This window comes from Hyperoodon ampullatus, assembly GCF_949752795.1.
Source record: "Hyperoodon ampullatus genome assembly, chromosome: 10".
Classification (NCBI taxonomy): domain Eukaryota; kingdom Metazoa; phylum Chordata; class Mammalia; order Artiodactyla; family Ziphiidae; genus Hyperoodon; species Hyperoodon ampullatus.
In genome coordinates, this window is record NC_136923.1 from 64,587,515 (window position 1) to 64,610,367 (window position 22,853).

At 37.1% G+C, this 22,853-nt stretch overlaps 1 protein-coding gene across 1 annotated transcript in view; it reads right to left on the reverse strand.

Moving 5' to 3' along the window:
• MLIP (muscular LMNA interacting protein) overlaps positions 1-22,853 on the reverse strand; it is a gene marked incomplete at both ends in the record, with an annotated part of 294,935 nt that overhangs the window by 36,381 nt on the left and 235,701 nt on the right. Inside the window, one exon of the mRNA XM_079712627.1 lies at positions 2,272-2,325. Coding sequence (XP_079568753.1) covers positions 2,272-2,325 — 54 coding nt within the window. The remainder of the gene's footprint in view (positions 1-2,271; positions 2,326-22,853) is intronic.

A 22,853-nucleotide genomic window follows, 5' to 3' on the forward strand; every position in this document is an offset into this window, starting at 1 on the left:
TTCCATTTTGTGATTTTTTTGTGTGTGTGTGTGTGTGTGTGTATACGTTTCTTTTAATTCTAAGACTAACTCACTCTCACAATTGTTAAACTTCAAACTGTAGGGGTTTTTATGGCGTTTCTTTATATATTCTAAATATGAGAATTGAAATCATTTTTTCACAATCTTATCCACTAGCTTAATGTTAAGTTTTACCTCTAGGATTGTGATAACTAGTGCCCCAAAAATGTAAATACTACATCTACCCTGTTCTTCTCAGCAGTGGAATCTTTCACATTACCTAAGATTCTCTTAATTCAGCATTTATTATCTGAACCAGATGCTTTTGTTATTTAAACAATCAACTGACTTTCTGTTATTGTGTAGAAACATTCTTATTTCTATCTGTAGTCTCTGTAAGCTTGAGCCAAAATTATGATGTTTGAAGGAGAACATTTGATTAGTTTTTAACATTCATCAAAAATGTACAAAATTTATTCAAACTTTCTCCTTTTTTTGGAACTACATATTTGTCCAATTGTTTTACTATTACAAAATTTGCCACCCTCACAGTGAAAGAGCTGGAACATTTGACAGAGTTAATCTCCTTAATATATAAAGGGCATTTACAACTCAATAATAAAAATATTACTAGACCAGTACATAAATGCTTAACATGATGCAAAAGCAAAATAGACAAGAATAACAGAAGACAGAACTTTTAAATGCAAATAAAAATGAAAAATAATTTCCTCTTTTAAACTGCAAATATTTTATAGCATGATTTTAAAGGGGAAAAAGATTTAAATAGCATAGGTAGAGATTTAGATAAAGATAGTTGGATAGAGGAAAGTAGATTGTTTAAGAGCATAGGCTTCAGGCAGTCATATCTGGATTCCATTCCTGACTGTACAGACACTTGTCAGCTATTTGACTCTAGGCAATAAATGGATTTCTCTTGGCCCCAGTTTCCTCATCTGTAAAATGGGAACAATAATACTTAATTTACAATGTTTTGTGAAGACTAAGTGAAATAATGCATCTAAAGTGCATAACACAGTAACATATAATAAACTCTCAATAAATTGGCAATTATAATAATTCTTAATGCTGACAGATATATAGTACACAGAAACAAGTATTATAACAAGTTTCTGGTAAGGTGAATTACTACAGTTGTTCAGCAATGCAACTTGGCTACATGTATCAAAAGTTTCCCATATGTCCATACTCATTACACCAATAATCCTGGTTTTAAAAAAAAAAATCAGAGATATGGTCAAGGATACAAATTCACCCTTATTCATAACATGCCTTTATATTTTAATGACTAAAGTTATAGCAGAGAGACACATCGTTCCTGTATGATACGTTTCAAAATTTGTACAAATAGGGATGTCACTTTATGAAATATACTCTAAATTGTGGAAAATATGCTTGGGAAAAAATTCAGATTTCATTTAGAATCTTATTTGGAATTTTATTATTCTTATTGCTCTTTTGTATTATTATTTTTTTTTTCGAAACTTAGAGGCTACAAAACTGAGCAAGCCTCATTTGTGAGGGTATCTGGAATGAATGAATGAGCTCACTTTTTATCTTAAAGATAAGTCCTTTAAAAAGCATTTTTCCCCCACATTTACCACTTTGTCTGAAGGGATATAGAAGAAGAAAACATTGTTCAGTTATTCTTGCTCTTAACACAAAATTTAAATTTTTGTACAAAACTTTTTCTTGTCTCTTTGGCATAGCATTTATAAAAATAAAAAAGGTTTTTTGCATTTATTTTTGTCTGTTAGCTCAAAATGTGAAAGTGGTTAAACATTTGCATGAAATTCAGAGGTATGTTTGAGATGGCACACTCTGGCCTGTATGCTACCTGCCATATGCAAAATTCACTTGCGGGATGGGAAACTGAGCTACCACGAGGTCCTGAGACCTCTGACTCAGAAGACACATATAAGGATTATTGGATATCCATTGACCCTCTAGAAAAAGAAGACAACAGTGTTTTCACATATGAATCCAAAGAGAAAATCACGAAGACAGAGGGGATAGAAGTTAGTTTGTGACCAAGGTGCTACACACATGGGGACCTCTAGTACAACTTCCACATTGAGAAGCAGCAAGAATTTACTCATGTGACTATCAGAGTAGACCAGTTCATTCTTTCTTTTTAAAAAAAAAACCCTGATTTTATTAATATTTTTAAAAAATAAGATTGGCTTATTTCTACAACCTAATAACACATGGAAACAGATAACCAGATCTCTAATTGTATCTTCCATTTACCTCTTTGGAATCAAGGGTTTCGTGTTCCGGAATAGCCATCATTGGATGACTCAACTTCACAGAAAAGACGCCCAGGAAGTGAACAGGGATAGAAGTAAGGAGAGATAAATGTTTAAATTTCATTTAAGTTGACAGTTAAATGATGATGTAAGTATATTATTGCTGATCATATTCTACCAATGTAAACATTAAGATTTGATTGTTATTAAAAACAAAGGAAGATATTCTTAACATAGAAAAAAAATTTAGCAGATGGTGAATCCTTGGAGCCTAAGACCACATCTTTTTTATCTCTGTGTCCCACATAAACTCTAACAGTGTTTAGCACACAGCATAGACAGTTACTAAATGTTTATTGAATGAATGTATTGTTAAAACACACTGGCAGTTATCAGAGAGAGGAAACAAAGTTAAATTTATGTTGCCACTCTCACAGTAGCTCTCAAAGCGAAAAGCTCCAAAGCAAAAGAGACAAATCACGCTTAGACCTGCAATGTAGATGCATCTGTAGTGAATACTTAAGTGAAATGTAAAACATTGTGCATTATTGTAAACATTAAGGATCTCAAAACACAAGGACTTCATAAACGTTGTAATCTTACCAGATGACACTATTATCATGCAGTTTACAACACAGTGACACTTTAACAGAGAGAGGTTCTTTTTTTATATAGGAATTTTTTATTATTGCATGGGTCTTCTGAGCACTAAACATACACTTAAACCTATTCAGACAGAAGAAAAGTCATAGATATGCAAGCAAAAGAGACAGAATGAGAGACACAGACAAGGAGAAAACAATCATTTATAATAAATCTGCTTACCCCCTTTATTTTTTAACTATCTCTCCTCACTACAACATTAGAGTAACCACAATACCTGATTTTACTGGAGCATCCCCAGTTTCTACAACTATCCTGGGCAAATCCGGGCTGTGGGAATAATTGGCCCCCTTTTACTCTCAACCTTGTCCTGATTTGATCAATAAATCATCGGATCAGTGATCTGCCCCTGATGCTCCAGGGCGATTCAGGGGATCCCAGCAATGCACCCTTGGCCCTAGGATGACATCACCAAAGGCTGCTGGGGAGGCCAAGGAGGTCCCATCTCACTTTCCCTCTGTTCTAGCTGATTTTCAAGAAAGGAGCCTGCTTTTATTTAAAGCTACAACTTCATTAAATGCTAACCATTAAACTCTGTCCCAGCTATGAAATTCTCTGAGTGTCATAACATCAGGGATCCCAGCTTCCTGAGACCATTACTTTAAATAGAAGCATGATCTGTCCCCAAGCCAACTAGAGATTCAAATAGTTTTCCAAAAATCAGCTGAAAGCACCACTTTCTCCATTCATCAGTGTCCCCTGAGATTGTAAACCTGGATTAGGATCAGATGCTATGTACCCCTTCAAGCTTCAGACCAAGACAATTGGTCCTAGAGACAGCAAAATCTTTAGCATACCTAGGCTAAATGGTATGATAATTCTATGAATCATTGAAGTTTGTACCATGGCAAATCCCCATTCTCCTAGTCTCCTAAGATAGAGTAGAATAAACATCCTAAAATTTGAAAATGTTGTTGCCCCAATAAAATATACAACTGAGATTGGAAAAGCAATTGAGTAATTATGTGATATCTATTTTACATTCTATCCCATCTCTCCAATATAGGTATTCATTCACTTAAATCCATTTTATTCTAATCTTCAATTTCAAAAACTATGTATTAACTATGCTAACCAACAAAAGAGAACAGCAAATGACTGATCCTAATTAATTGGTAATCCCCAAATCATTTATATTTGGCTTTGGAATGCTTTCCTCTATTTATGATCTTGGGTCCCAATAGGTTTGCTTTCTTATTATCCTCAAGGTGACCAAAAACATTACATAAAATGTGATACTGTTAATGGAGTTAGTCATAGTAATTTATTGTGTACTCACATGATAAATTTGTTATACGTATTTATTTATTTAGTGTTGACAGCAACCTAGTGAGGTGAGCACTAATTTTACCCTGATTCACAAATGAGGAAGCAAAAGCACCAAGGGGCAGGATAACTTCCTCAAGGTCCAGAGCTAGTGAGTGGCAGAGTCATGATTGGAATCCAGAGTGACAGTCTCTGGAGACTGTTCTTTCAAAGCAGTGGGAAATGGTAACATGTCACTGGGAAGATGCTCGGGAGACAAGAGCAGGGAGACAGAGGGAGGGAGTGGTGTGTGTGCCATTTTGCAAAAGGGAAAGCCATGTGCAAGAGTGTCAGAGTCAGAAGCAGTTTGGAGTGGTTGGTGTAGCTGGTGTCTCCATTCAGGAGACACAGACAATGAAGCTCATATGTCAGAAGAGGAGTCTGGGATTCATTCTCTAGGCAGTGAGAAACCACTGAATCTCCAGGCAAGAAAGGGACACGTGCGATCAGATTTTCATGTCAAATAATGTCACCCTGGCTGATGTGCAGAATATAGATAGGGGAGGGGGTTTGGAAGATATGTAAGTAATCAGAGAGACAGAGAATAAAGAAGAAGGTCTAAATGAAAGTTTTGCCTTAGAGAATAGCATAAACTCAAGTTTTCCTGGGTGACTATAGGCCCCCCTACTCTCTAGGGTGAGTGAAGGAGTGTGAGGCAGACACATTGATATTTTGTTGAGTAGGGAAGAAAAATTATGAAATGTTCCAGAGGAATACTGTTGAAGTTGGTACGTATGCAGAATGCAGAGGTTTTGTAAAACATGAGGTCTGGAGATGTCACATGGGGAGAACAAATATGGCAGGAACATCCTCTCACAGTCAGAATGAGAATGATGACACTAAAACATTGAAATAAATTCCATACATGTGGATGGCTTGTTATCCAGGGTCAGTGGATACAGAAAGACAGAGAGAGGCCTCCAAGTCTGTTTACTTGGTGGTGAGTGCTCTAGAGGACAAATTACTATTTTGTCTCAAAAAAAAAAAAAAACCCCTGAAAAGTTACAAATTTTATCATCAGACCATTATTCAACATAGATGGATTGATGAAATGGAAAGCATGAGTGAAATGAGACAAAACATCCTTTCATCCTGGATGGAAACTCCAGTCCCAGATATCGTATAACATTCATCAGAAAACTCCAGTCCCAGATATTGTATAACATTCATCAGACCTTTGCTCACTCACCACTGTGGGCCAATCAACAAGCCATATTTGAATGAAATCTTCAGTTGAGTTTTATTACATTCTTTATCACAACTGCCACCACACAAATATAAAGGCTTGTGGAGTGTTTGTTACCAGTGTGGGGCTTTCTCATAAATGTCACTGCATCTCCAGAGCTAACTTCTCTGACAAAGACATAAACTTACCTCCAACCAACTGGAGAGAACCCTACAACTAGAAAAAAAGAAAATATGCCGAATGTGGTGAAATCAATTAAGTCTTAATGTACCCGAGGAATGGCATTCAGAGCTGTAATTTTGTGAAACAGCTCTCCCTCCTGTGCAAAGATGAAGTAGATTTTCTTGCCTGCCAAAAATGATGAAGTGTTACAAGAAACGTTCCCATATTTAAATCACTGATGGTGCTACACCTGCTATTCAGAATTCACTCCTCGGGATTGCTTTTTAGCTGAACCACATCCTCTTGTAAACCTCCTTTGCTCCATTTGTCTTCAGGAAGCTGTCCCCCCTATTCTGTCTCCCACTGAGATCTGTGAACCACTCAAGCTAGAGTGTAACCTTCTTAAGAACATCTCTCAGAAATAGACGTGACAATTACTGCAGCGATACCTACGTAAAGCACTGTGTTTCCTGAGTACAGTGTTGTCATCGTGAGACTGTGAGCCACTGCACGTCATGTACATTCAATGCTATTCACTTTTAGGCCGATTGTACCTGGCACAGGGACCACTCAGCACAGGAGACACAGGATGTGTATTGAATAAATAAATTAATAATGAAAGAGAGAAGGAATGAAATAGAGAAAAGAGAAATCTGCATTAGTGAACACTTAGAATTGTTTACTGCATTCCCCGAAGTCTCTTCATTGGTAAGAAATTTTGCAAACTAGAGACGTTTCAGCCAGTACTACGGCATGTGTGTGTTCTGTTCAAGTCCCTCATGATTCTTCTGCTTAAAGTCAGACAGAGGAAGACAAATATCATATGATATCCCTTATATGTGGAATCTAAAAAAGTAATATAAATGAACTTATATACGAAACAGAAACAGACCCACAGACATAGAAAACAAACTTATGGTTACCAAAGAGGAAAGGGGGGAGGATAAATTGGGAATTTGGGATTAACAGATACACACTACTCTATATAAAATAGATAAAGAACAAGGACCTACTGTATAGCACAGGGAACTATATTCAATATCTTTTAATAGCCTATAATGGAAAAGAATCTGAAAAAGAATATATATATACGTGTATGTATAACTGAATCACTTTGCTGCACACCTGAAACTAACACATTGTATATTAATTATACTTTAATTTTAAAAAAAAGAAAAAATAATAAATAAAAAGAACTGAATTTAGTTGTCAGTGTTTGAGTCCACAGATTCTACTTGCAGGTTTGTGTCTCTTTTTCTTGAACTGCTCAAGGGTCCTGCAACCCTAGGCCTGCAATTGTCTTGACATGCACATGGCTGCCCCTGTTAGATGAGGCTAATCTCCAGGTCAACATAGTGCCCACCACTCCCAGTGAGGGAGGTCAAGGATCAGAAGTCACCTATGATCATGCTTATACATAAATGTCTGGTTTACTTCACTCCCCTAGGGGAATCTGCCTGGCCAAATAAAACACTTGAGTTTTTAATCCCTGATTTACAACACATCCCAGCCCATAGAAAGCAATTGGCAAGTCCTGTAAATTTCAGATTCTGACGCAGGTGGTCTGGGGAGGGTCCTGAGCATCTGCATTTCTAATGGGTCTCAGCTGAGACCAACAATACCATAAATTGAGGAGTGAGACCACAGCAAAGATTTTTGTATGAACTGATGGAATTGATGTTTTTCAAATATTTATTTATTCACAACTGAAATTAACTGCATTCAAAATGTCCTCATCAATTAAGTTACACTGTGCTTGTGTAATTAAATACTTTACCACAGCGTTTTTTTATTGAGTACGTGCTCATGTACCAGACACTTTACTGGATGTTAGAGACATGACAGCCAGAGAACAGGCATCTTCCCTGCTCTTGGAGACAGCAGTGCAGCGGGAGAGGAAGATATTAACTATATAATCAGGAATATACACAAACAAACACAATTAAATGTGTTCTGAAGGACAAGTTCAGAGTGCTAGGAGGGTTCATCACAAAAAAATCAGACCTGGTCTAGAAATAGGAAGGAATCTCTTCCCAAGAGGCTGAAATCTGCAGGATAATTCTTGTCATAGAGATAAGAGGGAAATTCTCGTCATAGAGATAAGAGGGACACAGTTCATGTGGTGTAAGTAGCTGAAAAGAAGTTACTCACCATTGTGCTCATGGGAAAATAAGGAGAAAATTCAGAATGAATGGACCAAACAAGTGAGAAAATCAGAAACCCAGGCTAGAGAATTACTGTGCAGGGATTTTGCCTGCATCAGTTCCACTTTGGAAGTCAAGGATTAAGCCCTTGAAAATGCTCATTAAATGAATCAAGGCTGTTTAATATGAGTCCATCTCATTGCCCAGAAAGACTGAAAGCTGCTAGAGGACAGAGTCCATAATATGCTAGCACTAGTTGGTTGATTTTACTGCTCAAGATTCTATGCCTGGTTGCAACAACATGGATGGACCTAGAGATTATCATACTAAGTAAGCCAGAGAAAGACATATATCATATCATATCACTTATATGTGGAATCTAAAAAAATGATACAAATGAATTTATATACAAAACAGAAATGGATCCACAGACATAGAAAACAAACTTATAGTTACCAAAGAGGAAAGGGGGTGGGGGAGGGATAAATTTGGAGTTTGGGATTTACATATCCACCTACTATATATAAAATAGATAAACAACAGGGACAGGGACCTACTGTATAGCACAGGGGACTATACTCAATGTCTTGTAATAACCTATAAGGGAAAAGAATCTGAAAAAGAATATATATATATACACACACATATGTAAATAACTGAATCACTTTACTGTACACCTGAAACTAACACAACATTGTATTAAATCAATTATACTTTAATTTTTTTTTTAAAGTCAGGAGATTAGACTATGTGCATTAAAAAAAAAAAAAGATTCTATTCCTGGAACAAAACATGGGCAGTGCTCTGAGTTTGTCCTTAATGAGGGCAGTTCATGATATGTGCTATGAGGACACATCTGCTTTCATGATGATCAGAAACATGCCACTCCTATCCATATGTCTTAAACATTTCATCTGCATTAGCCTGGGATAATTTTTTAAATTACAAAACAACTTCAGTAGCTTGAATATTTATTTTTAGAGTTAAAAGTACAGCACCTATATTGGGTGATGCCCAAAGGTTTACACATTTGTCTGTGTCACTACCTTCCGATGTAAACTGAGAAAAACCACTTTGTCTCTGGACCTCAGTGTTCTCATCTTTAAATTCTGGGTGCTAAATAGGTGATTACCAGTTCCTTCTGTCCTTGGATGAAGCAAAAATCTCTTCATTGATAAATGACGCTATCTCCGAAAAAAAGAGTTCTTCCTTTTTGGAACCTCCTGCACTGAGCCGCAGCTGAGGCAGAAGTTACACCTACAGGGATAGTAAAAATGACCTCTCCATGGAATCTTACCTGGGATCTTTAATATCAGTTCTTAGCTGTACCACTTGCTCCGTGTGTGAAGTTTTATAAACACTATGAAGTTTCACAGCATTCCTTTGTATATTCCCTGAGTATTCTCAAATGCTGAGCTGGAATTTGGTACATGTTAATTGTTTTAAAAACCTACAGGCAACTCCCTGTTAAGTTCTGATCATTAATATCATTATATGGGTGTCTAAGGACCAGTTGAGTCTTATACCAGTAAGAAAACAGGAGTTTTCTGCTCTGAACGTTGTAATAGGTCTTTTGAGATATGGCTGTAAGTTCCCCAATTATACTATTTTTTATTCTTGGCCTTTTCCTTCTGCCCTAGGAGGCCCAGACTCGGGACATATTTGAATTCCCTATTCCTCAAAAGACCACCTTCAAAAGGGCAGCAGGATGGAATTTTTTCTTCTATGTGTTCATCCTGTTTTGAAGGCAAACACCACCTCCCCGTGTTTACTCACATTTTTCATCTAAAGTTGCTTCTTTCTTAATTGAAAAATCTTAATCCCCTGGGGGATTAACCACCTCATTCACTTTCTTCATTGCACAGCTCCCGGGTTGGAATGGAAATGAAGCAAAATCTACCTTCTAACAACATTTTAGGACTCAAAATAAATTCCAGAACCTGAAGTTGGAATTGACAAGGAAGCATATTTGCTGTTCTCTTTCTTTCTTCTATTGTTTAAGGGCACAATTAGTTGCTTAGTACTACAGGCAAAACATCCTTTTCAGTTGTTCTCAGAATCTAGTACTAACTCTTATACAATCATAAACCAAATGTCTCCTTCACAAAAGATGATGTTGGCAGAATTTTTCTCCCTCTGTTCTCTCTCTTCTATAGAACAGAATGGGTATTAGCCATTTTATTCCAATATGACATACAATCCCTGCCCTGCCTTAGCCCCACCCCAGCTATTCCTAATTTGTAACTAGTTGCAAGAAACTTACCCTAGAACCCAGGAGTATGTCAAGAGATGTCAACTGGTGTATCATAAAAATTTGGAAGTGTTTCTGAAGATGAAGAACAGTCATGACTGTGATGGGGTCAGTATGTGCCCCCATCACCTCCAGAGACCCTGGACCAGACCCCACTCTGCTCTGTCCTAAAACTACACCCCCAGCAGCATCTTTGAGGGAGAGGATATGTGAATCGTTGGTAGGCAGATGAGCTGAGGGCGGTAAGCCTACAGGTCAAGTGGAAGGCTCACCTCCTGCATGGTGCCTGCCAGTTCTGCCTCCCTGGACTTGGACCCTGTTCCTCCATCCCCACATCTCCCTTTGCATTATTCCAAGCCACATTTCAGTAACGATGTAAGCACCTCCTAACACTCTTATCATGTCAGTTATATGCCTTTGAGCTTTCAGTACACGCATGTTCTCTGCCCCACTACCGGCCCCTGCCCCAACTATATTGCCCTGCCAGGCACTGCAACTTGGTCTTAGATGGCAGCTATTACTGAGGGATTCTGACAGCCTTGCTTTCTGGAGCCTTGTTGTAATCTAAGATCTCCCCTCTGGAGACTGTCTTCTTCCACTCCTTGCTACGTTCCTGCTAGACCCACATCCTAACATCAAGGTATCTCTTTATCCAAATTAAAAATCATGAAATAGGTGGGGTATTTACTGGTTGCTAAAAACCCATGGAAAAACTCTATGTTTAGTTATGTTATGTTAGTAGGTTTCAGCCATTCAAAAGAGTGAGTGAGATCTTTTGAAAATCAGGGTAAAAATGCTACCATATTTGTCTAAGATTATTATCACCTAAAATTTGATGCACTATTAAAATATCATATAAATACAGAAGCATAAAATATGTTCTCAGTCATACAGGGCCTGAGAATATTTGCCAAATAAAGACCCACCTTAAAACTTTCTTGGACCAAGGACTCAAATAAGAAGATAAATAAACACAGAAGGAGGCAGCAAGAAATATAGGAAGTTAAGGTAATAAAACACCCTGAGCAAGTGTATCATTGCCATTAAAAAAGCCACAAAAAGCTATGGAAAAGAAAGAGAGAAATTATAACCATAATATCCCAGAAATAAAAATCTAGAATTGGACAATATCAACATGATGAAAGATAATAGAAGGGACCAAATGAACTTGTCTTCATGGGAGAAAACATAGATATTGATGGGGTGTATAAAAGTGAATATGAGCCCTAGGCTAAGGGCAATCATAACAACAAAATAGGATGAATAAATTCTATGCTAATAAACCCATATCTCTTGGATGGAAAACTGGAAAGAAGAGATAAGAAATTTTAGTAATGAAAAATGTAAAATAATATGGCAGAATTAACATCGTGTAATAAGATAATCTCAGACATGAAGAGAAGTCTCTTGTGATAAAATAAAAAAATCAAGATGGGAGAGTATATGCTCAATAAGAGACACACACAAACAAGAAGACATATAAAAATTGAAAAAAAGGAGGAAAAGATGTATCTGTCCAATATAAGCCAAAATAAAACTAGAAGTGCAGCCTTATTTTCTTTAAAATGGAATTCAAGAAAAAACTTTATAAGGGACCAAAAATAATTATATACTGGTAAAAAAAATTACTGAACAGGAAGATGTGACCATCATAAACATACATTCTTAATAATATAGTCCCAAAATTTTAAGATGTCCCAATGATTGAGCTGTAATTCTTTGAGGAGGGATCTTACACATCGTTTGAATGTTTCAAGAACTAAGGAAGCACTTCAGTGTCCAATGGGAGCTAAGTGAACACTTTTATACAACCTGAGGAAAGGTCCAATCCCACTGTGATATCCTTCTTGTGCAAAAGAGATTTCTATTTGATTCACAGGACATATGGACCATATGGCTTATATGTGGACAAATGGGTATCATTATTTGATGGCTGTTAATCAAGTGTCTAGTTGTACTTTGATCAGTCACACATGGGTAAACTTCAACAAATTTAGCAATCAGAAACAATTTTATGGTCATATTTTAGTAAAAGAAGTAAAGCAGTAGTCACATTAAGCAAAAGGAAGCAACATAGGAAAATTTTGCCATTAAGTTTCAAAATAAGAGATTCCTTAACTATGTAAATGCCACATATCACATATGGCTTTTGTTGCATGGAGTAAGTAGAAAGGTAAAAGAAATGAAAGCAATGAGACCAACAATTAGGTTGAACTATGTGAAACTGATAAAACTGATGTTTTCCTACATCAAGAACTATTGAATAAGGCAATTTCATAGGGATCAACCTCATATAAAAGATAGTTGCTTATCTAACCTTCTTTTAATGCTATTCTTTTTCTTAAATATCTTTTAAGAAATACATATTTAAATATCTTTTAAATATATGTATGTATTTTGTATATATGTATGTGCCAAAGTGAGCACAAAATACATACATACAAAATACATATATTTTAAAGACTCAGTTTGCAAAGATAAACGCCTCCATCAGAAATTTCATTTATTTCAGAGCCCGCAGCTGCCTCCTTCTACAGACCATCTCCCTCAGCTGAGAAGAGCATCCCAACGCTGAGTTCCTTGACCCTCTACCCACACCAAGACCCACAGCTGATGATGACTGGTAAGGTGTATCCAAGGGCAGCTCCTTTGCCTCAAGAGTGGGTGACCTTGCAATTTATGCTCCAGAGCCCTCTATCTGTGAATTAGGCAATGGCTAGCCTGTCTGAGATCACTCTTTCTCTTCTCCTTGCCCTTCCCAATCATGATGTACACCCTCCCTTACAAGACGTTTTTCTGGAGAGCCATGCCCTCAGCAAATCACAAATACTGGAAACCCTGTCTCAGGCTCAACTTCTAAGGAACCTGGTTTAAGACACCAGGCAGTGGGGATGGGACAGGTGGCAGCTGAGTGCTGTGAAACACCAGGGGCTCATTTTTTCTTAGTGCCTCCATCTGAACTAGGTACAAACAATGTCTACAAAACACAAGCATGGTCTATCAATTCTAAGGGGCCAGCATGTTATTTTACAAGAGCTTTAAAACGAATCTTTCTCCAAATATACTTTTCCTTGCTAAAAATGCCATCCAGCCTGCATCCTACTGCACATCTCTTTCAAATTAGCAAATTCTTAATTTTTAAGGTGATTTTATTAAAAGTGTTACAATGAAAATTTTCAACTAGATGGCAATATGTGAGTTTAGGAACAGATACGTAAAAAATGGATTGTTCTTCTTTCCTGGAATAAATATACAAGTCAACTGTTTGTGATTATATTAAGTACATTTTTAAATGATAACTGACAATGAGGTAACCCAAAACATGCCTGGTTTCAAATGCCAGCCTGTCATTAAGGCACCTATTGTGTTGATATGTTCTTTTTGCCCTCTAGTGGAGAACCTAACAAAATATAATTAATACTTAATTTTTCAGAACTGCTTCTATTAAATACCTGCTCACTGGCATTCTTTTTTTTTTTTAATGTTAAAAGTCCAATTAATTTGCATTTAGCCATTTTAAACAGAATGTTCTTCCTGAACATATTATACAAATTCATCCATTTAGAAAACAATTTAGCATAGGCCAACAGGGCTCAGGTTTTGGTTTCCTGAAAAATCTCAAACATTAAGAACCAATTTTGAGTTTATAGAGCTTCTTCTCCTATTCCACCCACCTCAAATGTTCTCTTCTAAAGCATCTTAATAGTTATCCAATTCCCATTAACTCCAAAAGTTGTCAGAGATGTTTTAGAATTAGGAGCAAGACAGTTTATCTCCATGATGATAGAAAATAAATTACCTTGGTTTATTTACACAGAAGGATTTCTAATTATGTAGACAGAACACAAACAGACATTATTAATGAGGAGGATAAAAAGAGGTTTTGCTTCCAAAAGTCAAGATGACTTTTTTCAATAAATGTTGCTACCTCAGTATATTTTTGTCAGAGTTTTAGATAAACAATGGCTCTCTTAGTCACTAACCTTTGGAACTGTGGCTGCAAAAGCAGGTGGTTCACAATAAACCCAGGCCCTGGCAATCACTCACACCAGCCCTTGGGTGTGTCACTTGGCATCTTTAGTCTTCAGTTTCCTCATCTGGAAACTGAAGGAAGTCAGGTGGCCTCGGTGGTTACTTAGTTCCTGTCCTGATATCTCCATCCTGTCCTGTCATTTAACCAGAAGGAAGCCTGTGATTCCACAGAGGAGATGTCCAAGAGGGTGGTGATGCAGCTTCAGCAATAGATTTTTTTGGAGAGGGGAGGCAGTTTCTTAAGAAAAATTAGTCAAGTACCAGCTTTTAAGCCCGTTCTGTGGAATCCTGTACACAGTATTTACACTTTCTGAGCCTCAGTTTCTTCATATGTAAAATAAAGGGGATAAAACCTACTTTACGATTGTTTTGAAACTGAAATAAAATACTGTCTACAAAGGAGTGGCCTGTGGTCTACTTTTTATAAATATCAATTCCTCTTGCACGAAATCTTGGAGACGCCTCACCTCACTCCCTGCTTTCTTCTCACAAGTTCAGATGAGGCCAGTGAGGAAGAGCAGTCCAGCAGTCTTACTTCTTGCTAACTTTAAACCGTATTTCCCGATCCCAGTGGTTTCCTCAATACTCTGGCTTGCTTTTATTTTCTCAAGCTCATCCTGTTCCTTTTCTTTCCTGCCTGGAAAACTTTACCCATGCTGTTCCCTCTGCCTGGATGCCCAGCCCGGCCCCAACATTTGCTTCCTTCCAAACCTCAGATGAGACATCATTTCCTTACTAAGTCTTTCCCGATTCATCAGATGAGATCAGGACCTCTGTTCTATGCGCTCATAACTACTTTTTTTCTGCATAGCAGGTGTCACAATGATCATTTATAATGATCTTTTTTTTTTTGCTTATTTGTTGTATCTGTTTTTCCCAAATAGAGAAGAGGTACCTGGCAAAGGCCCTTGCTTTCCAATGCATGACCGTCACAGACACAGCTCTTTGCAAATAAGGGGTACTCAATAAATCTTTGTGAAATGAATATAGTGTGCTTTGTCAACTGACAGACTCCAGGGTTCCTAGACTTTGTGTTGAAATTAAAAAGTTGCAAGGTCTATGCTCTTTGTTATTGGTGGGGAACTAGGCTATTTGTTGGACAAGGATTTTATAAACTTGAACCCAGTCACATTACTTAGTGTTCATTTTCTCCTTCTGAAGCTATGCCCAGTTATAAACTGCTTAGCTCAAAGAGGTGTTGCTTTATTTTTTATATATTTGTAGAAGATTTTTCACATCTTTAGATCTAAATATTTACAGCTTACATTAGAAAAGCAAGTTTTTATTTCAAAGCCCCTTCAGCCTTTGAACCAGTTGGTGAAAGTTAGAATTACTTTAAATTTTTCCCTTCTCCAGCTGAGTCATAATCTGCTTTAACTTCTATTGATTGATTTTGTTAAAATATCAAAATAGGGCTTCCTTGGTGGCGCAGTGGTTGAGAGTCCGCCTGCCGATGCAGGAGACACGGGTTCGTGCCCCGGTCCGGGAAGATCCCACATGCCGCGGAGCGGCTGGGCCCGTGAGCCATGGCCGCTGAGCCTGCGCGTCCGGAGCCTGTGCTCCGCAGCGGGAGAGGCCACAACAGTGAGAGGCCCACGTACCACAAAAAAAAAAAAAAAAAAAAAAAAAATCAAAATAAACCTCAGAAAAGAAATCTCATTTCAGAGGAGCTACTAAAAAATTTAACTCATGTTGGAAATATGTCTTTAATATTAATATTTTAATTCATTTATTGAATTTCTATAGGTTCATAGGGTCAGTTCTCCAAGTAGCTAGGCAATGATTGTACCAGTTAAGATATTCTCAATAATGGTAAAAATATAAACTTCACAATGGATTAAATTTGAAAATTAAGAAGTAGGAGATAAAAATAGGGGAAAAAAGAATGAGAAAAGTCAACACTAAAGGATGAAATATCCAAAACGTTTAAAGAAAGGATGGTCATGACCTAGGAAGCAGGCTAAAGCAAATTTATGGAGAGACCTGTCCCTCTGACCATCCTGGATATAAAAGTTTCTTTCCTTCCTTGGCTTCCTACCTCATTCAAAGTCTGTGCACCTACCCCCTAATACTCTGTTATGTGAAAATGAAAGTCAGTAGGACCCAATTCCCCCAAAGATGTGACTGTCTATTACAATCTTCTTTTTTTTTTTTACCTCCTATTTCCGAAACTGCGTACTTCTTATTCATAATACATTTTCTAGGTAGATTCCTCACTATTCTAATATGTCTCACCCTTGGCTTATTATAAGTGTAGTGATCCTTTATGTAGAAAAGACAAATAATGGATGGAATTGGGCTGAAAACACCACCATTTTGCTCACTGAACTCTCATTTTTTCATCACAGAGAAGTTATATTTCCTTTTTATTCTTAATCTACAATCTCAAAAGAGGCTGCTTGGAAAACAGCCTAATAAAATGGACCAGTAAATATTCTGTTGACATATCATAAGGATAAAATATATTTCAAGTAAAATACTTCATCTTTCTTAGCAAAAACATAATTCTAATATAAAAGATTGTTATATTTTAAAATCTCTTTTTCTGAAAAAGGCACTTTAATTTCTTAAAAAGTAAATCATAAGACAGTGCATGTTGGCAGCTGTGGTATTTTTTCAAAGAGAAATTACTTTCAATGATTGAAGTAGTATACCAGAAAAAAAGATATGTACTTCTGATTCAATAAGTTCAAAAATACTGGATGTATAAACACTCAACCCAATTGTAAATGCTACAAGCACATAGGTACAATTTTGATTAAGAACTCAACCTTACATTTTACAACTTACTCTAAGAAAAAAAAAATCCTGTAACCTCAGTATGTATATATACTATTTAACAGTAGTGTTTCCCTGTACTTACTAGGGGTTTTAGGAGAAAAAAATCAATTATAATCAAACACTTATAAACATGTCAGTATAAACAGTTTTTCTTTGTAAAGTTATTTTTCATAATGAAGTTCATTTTCTTGCTGAATCATTACAGAATTTAAAAAGCAAAAGAGGAAGGTTTTGCTATCATGGAGGAAGCATAGACTTTTCAATGGAGTAAATACTTTAAGATCACTCAGGTCAGTGGAAGTTCTGAGTTTAGAAGTTCCAACTAAGTCCCATTGATTTTCATTTTTCTAAGATCTCCAGGTAATTCTGATGCAGTCAGCCCAGTTTATCTCCAAGAGTAAGAGTTTTGGAAACAAACCTAATACGCTATTATTACTAATGAGAAAAAAGAAACCCACAGAAGGTTAGGTTGTTTATTTGAGGTGTTTCTTGTATCTTAAGGTAGGATTGTACTGCTAAAAACTTCCCTCTTAGAACTGCTTTTACTGCATACCATAGGTTTTGGGTTGTCGTGTTTTCATTGTTTCTACGCATTTTTTGATTTCCTCTTTGATTTCTTCAGTGATCTCTTGGTTATTTAGTAGTGTATTGTTTAGCTTCCATGTGTTTGTATTTTTTACAGATTTTTTCCTGTAATTGATATCTAATCTCATAGCGTTGTGATCAGAAAAGATACTTGATATGATTTCAATTTTCTTAAATTTACCAAGGCTTGATTTGTGACACAAGATATGATCTATCCTGGAGAATGTTCCATGAGCACTTGAAAATAAAGTGTATTCTGTTGTTTTTGGATGGAATGTCCTATAAATATCAATTAAGTCCATCTTGTTTAATGTATCATTTAAAGCTTGTGTTTCCCTATTTATTTTCATTTTGGATGACCTGTCCATTGGTGGGAATGTAAATTGATACAGCCACTATGGAGAACAGTATGGAGGTTCCTTAAAAAACTAAAAATAGAACTACCATACGACCCAGCAATCCCACTACTGGGCATATACCCTGAGAAAGCCATAATTCAAAAAGAGTCATGTACCACAATGTTCACTGAAGCTCTATTTACAGTAGCCAAGACATGGAAACAACCTAAGTGTCCACTGACAGATGAATGGATAAAGAAGATGTGGCACATATATACAATGGAATATTACTCAGCCATAAAAGGAAACAAAATTGAGTTATTTGTAGTGAGGTGGATGAACCGAGAGTCTGTCATACAGAGTGAAATAAGTTAGAAAGAGAAAAACAAATACCGTATGCTAACACATATATATGGAATCTAAAAAAAAAAAAAAAAAGGCATGAAGAATCTAGGGGCAAGATGGGAATAAAGATGCAAACCTACTAGAGAATGGAATTGAGATACAGGGAGGGGGAAGGGTAAGCTGGGACAAAGTGAGGGAATGGTAGTGTATATATGGACATATATACACTACCGAACCAAATGTAAAATAGATAACTACTGGGAAGCAGTTGCATAGCACAGGGAGATCAGCTTGGTGCTTTGTGACCAGCTAGAAGGGTGGGATGGGGAGGGTGGGAGGGAGGGAGAGGCAAGAGGGAAGAGATATGGGAGTATATGTATATGTATAACTGATTAACTTTGTTATAAAGCAGAAACTAACCAAATAAATAAATAAATAAAGCTAAAAAAAAAAAACCACAGAAAAAGAGTGAAGTATGTGACACAATAGCATTTATGTGAATTTAATTATAGACACACAAAATAATAATGCAACTTTTGAAAGAAAATATACTAAATAAATAAAAACAGAAAAAAAAAAAAACTTCAGTATAGTTGCCGAGGGGAAGAAGGAAAGTGAAAAATCAGAATGAAAAAGAATACATATGTGAATAAATATGGAGGGATTAAAAGTAATGAATAGATCCTAATAAAAGAAAAAAAGGCAATTTTAGATGAGAGTATTGTCCTACTAGCTATGTTGATGGATTATTTCTTTACTCCAGCACCAAAATTCTACAAATAATAGAAAGCATGTTGAAAAATATATAAAACTGGGTACTTAAGGTGGAATGTGAAAATTTCATTTACCAGTTGATCATGGTAACAATTCTATGCTAGAGATTCTATTTTTATTGCTATTTTATAGGTAAGGAAACTAAAGAAAGAGTTTGAATTGCTTTTCCAAATACAGGCATAAAACAATTCATTTATTCAACAAAATGGTCAGTAACTGATGTCTTATTATAATGTGTGCAGATGAACTTTAAGCTGTATTTCACTATAGGTATACCCACTGATCAAATCAAGACACCTGCTAATGAGAAGGCTCAGTAAAAACAACTGAAACCATATCATTTTAAAATATTTATTAATTGATTTAAATGGTTTGTTACATTAATACACATATAAAATATTTGCTTACAAAAAAGTTTTTTCTAAATAAAATTATTTCAAAAAATAGAAAAATACATTGGTATACTTTTAAAAAAATGTCTGGGAAAGATCAAAATGAATGGTTATCCTATGTAGGAGTATACATTTTCCTCTCTCTGTAGGAGACCTTAAAGTCTTGCCCTGGCATCTAACAATGGTGACAGCAGCCTGGAGGTCTGCACTAGGAGTGGGAGCAGGAGTGGTCATGACCCTGGGGAGACAGCAGTGAGCAGTGGCTTGAAGTGAGATCTTAGCTCCCTGCCCAGGAATTGAATCTGGGCAGCCTGGGTGTAAACCAGGAATCCTAACTTCTAGTCCACCAGGGGACAGTGGCTGGAACTAGAGGCGCCCTGGCTCTTGTCCCCCTTAAAAACAAGAATTTTTCAAGGAGACAGAAGCTGTAAAAATAGGCATAAAGTTTATTATTAGAGGCATAGCACAACATGTGGGAGAGCACACAAAGAAGTAGTTTATTTAAGACAGAAGCAAGGCAGAAATACACATCCAGAGAAGAGTGCAAGTGTCCTCCTGAATGAGGAGTGCACTAGAGAGGCGATTTAAATCACTTATATAGGGCAGTTCTTCTGGGTTTTTGTTTTCCTCTGGCCAATCATCTCACTTAGTTTCCCACATCTGCCCTGGCCCAGGGCCCTCTCCGATACGTGTGTGCATCTTTTAGCCAAGATGGATGCCAGTGCAGGGTTGGGGGGGTCCTCTGGGAGATTGACAGCACCCAGAGGGATAGCATCCCCTCCTTTTTTGACCCCCAAGGAGCCTTTCTGCACATGTGCAGTCAGGGAGGTCCCCTTGACCCCAAGAATGATAGCTGTAGTCATCTTATCTCTTTACTCGAGCAGAGCTCAGCTCCTGCCATTAACTCTTTCCTTGAAGTGTCAGTTGGAGACAAGCCCCCATTTACTCAGCTTGACAAATTCCAGCTGCTCATCCCCAGAGCCCATCTACCTCTTACCTCAGACAAGGCTGAGAAGTGTTCTGGACAGGAAGAATAGAGGTGGGAGATGAATAACTACCTCTCTTCTGCTCTGAAGGGAAAGCTAGAGTGGAAGGAATTTTTCAGAGGCTACTCCAGAGATAAGCACTGAAATATTCAAATTGAAAGTGCTGGAAATATAAGAAATAACATCCTGTCTCCATAGCCTATTGTTGTGCTAGATAAAAGGTCAAAAATGTAGGTAGGATAAGAAAAGAGGAGAAGGTGCACAAAGCTGAGTACTTCAGTTGGAATGTAAAAGTGGGCCAGAAGAGTTAGAATTTGGGGTAGACTAAAAAGAAAGGGCTACCTCAGAGACTGTGAGACTGGAAGACAGAATAAATGAGGCAGAGGCTGGAGAAAAGGTTAAACATTTGAGAGAGGGATAAACTTCCCACAGATGCACGTTATATGCATGTAGGTTTTCTCACCTGAGGGTCAAGAAAGTAGCTGAGACCCCACGGCGATGTATTAATGGGGCCAGAGAAGAGGAGTCTTTCTAAGTGAACTGAATTCTTAAAAACAGAGAATGGATGGCACTAGACCTAAACACAAAAGGTGTGTTGTGGGTGGTACTTTATTAGCTTTGAAAATAAACATTTTTAAATGCATTGCAAAATGGAGGAAAAATTGGTAAAATGACTCTAGATGAGAGACAATTTTAAGATAGTAACCCCACACACCCAGACACAAATTCCTTGGTATCCTTTATTGTTTCAGCAGTTATAGGTAGCAAAGCATAATTATCAAAAATAAAGAAAATTCTCTCTATTTTTGATAGCCAAAGTTTGATTTTCAGGATCCCGGACTTCAAATTTAGATCAGAAACATGGTATGTGTGGATATATATTTTATAAATCATGGAACCGCATGTGTCATCACAGACCCTGACATTTTAATACCAGCCTCTCAACTTTAAAAAGCCTGTCCCTGCTTCTCTTGGCCTGAGGGCTCTTTCTGAGGAGGAATGCTCCCCTCCCCCACCTCAGGTTGTCCAACTCTAAGTTGTCTGCTCTCCATTGGCTCCCAGAATCCCTTGGGAAACTCAAGCTCCAGTTACCTACAGTGACACCTTGCTTGGTGATACACCCTTTATTTTACCCTTGTCTCAGTCTCCACTCCCTTAATTGCTATTCCTTGGAACCTCCCAAATTAACTACTAATATATGAATCCTTTTCTCAGGGAAATCCAAACCAAGATATGACTTATTCTCATTATTTGCAGTAGTTCTGTCCCATAAAGTAACTACAACCATGGAATTAGCAAATCCTGAACCATGGCTCCGAGACGAAATACAGGATTGGGTTCCTGTGAGCTTCTAATTACATTTTCATCAGCCAATCAGACATCACCTTGTTTACCTTGTCTTCTGTTTAAAGACATCTGATTTAATATATATTATTGATTCATTAACACTGAACTCACAGCTAACAGCAACATAACTCATGCCTGAAGGAAGCGTACCTGACATGCACATTTTCTCTGTAAGGCACATCCATCACAACATTCTTGCATTTGAAACACTAGACAGCACTGCAGCACTAGGCTTAGGGGCCATTTAAAATAGCAAAATCACCAACAAAAAAACACTATAATTCCAAACACGTGGGACAATATGGTCCGTGAAAAGAACCATTATTTATAACATAAGAAAAACAAAACAAAACATCGCCTTGTTCACCCCAGCTGGGAACATGTGCACAGGTCAATCAAGTTTTCCACTGTTCTCATATGTCCACACATGACCACAGAAGTGCAGTGACTACTGACTTTTTAGTGAGTAGGCAAATTCACAAATATGGAATCTTGTAGAGTTCCCTATGGCAAAGGGGGCAGGAACATAAGAGGAGAGAATATGTAGAGTCTCTAAGCTGATAGTTCTGAGATGGCCTCAGAATCTATCTGCTCCCAGAATGTAGGTAACAATAGCAATACATGCTATAGATGCTCCCATACATGCTATAGATGTTCAGGATTAGCTGATCTACAGCCAATGAAGTCATGTCATGCAGGTGAAGAAAGAAGGATATAGTGATATATTATAGGATTGATGGTCATGTACCAGACAGAACTGAGGACACCCCAAAGGATATCATCATCCACATACAACAGAAGAAGGTCAGAGACCTCCTGCCTCCACCTATGTTTATATGCCAAGGAGCTCCATAATCTCGCAGGAAATTGGATGCAGCCCTCAAAAAAGGGAGACCCTCAATTGACTGAAATTGTACTGCATGTACTCATAAATCCATAAATTGACTCAGATTCAGTTTCTGCTTTAAATAGAAATAATACAAAATATTCAAGCATCTTGTGCTCTTAGTGAATAAGTTGGGTCATTTTAGGATCTGTTCATGATTAACACATATTTGTTGCTCTACCTATAATGTGAAAAATACCATATTAAGCACGTCATGTCCTAGATAGACACTAAAACAATCACAACAAATAAATACATGATAACCTTTAATATGCATGAGATACCTTGGCACAGGCAAGGGTTATAGAAATTGAAAGGAGAAAAATATCGCTTTGAGTGTTGATACAGGAGGAAACTTCACAGAGGAGGAAGAATCATTGGACTAGGTCATAAAGTATGAGAACAG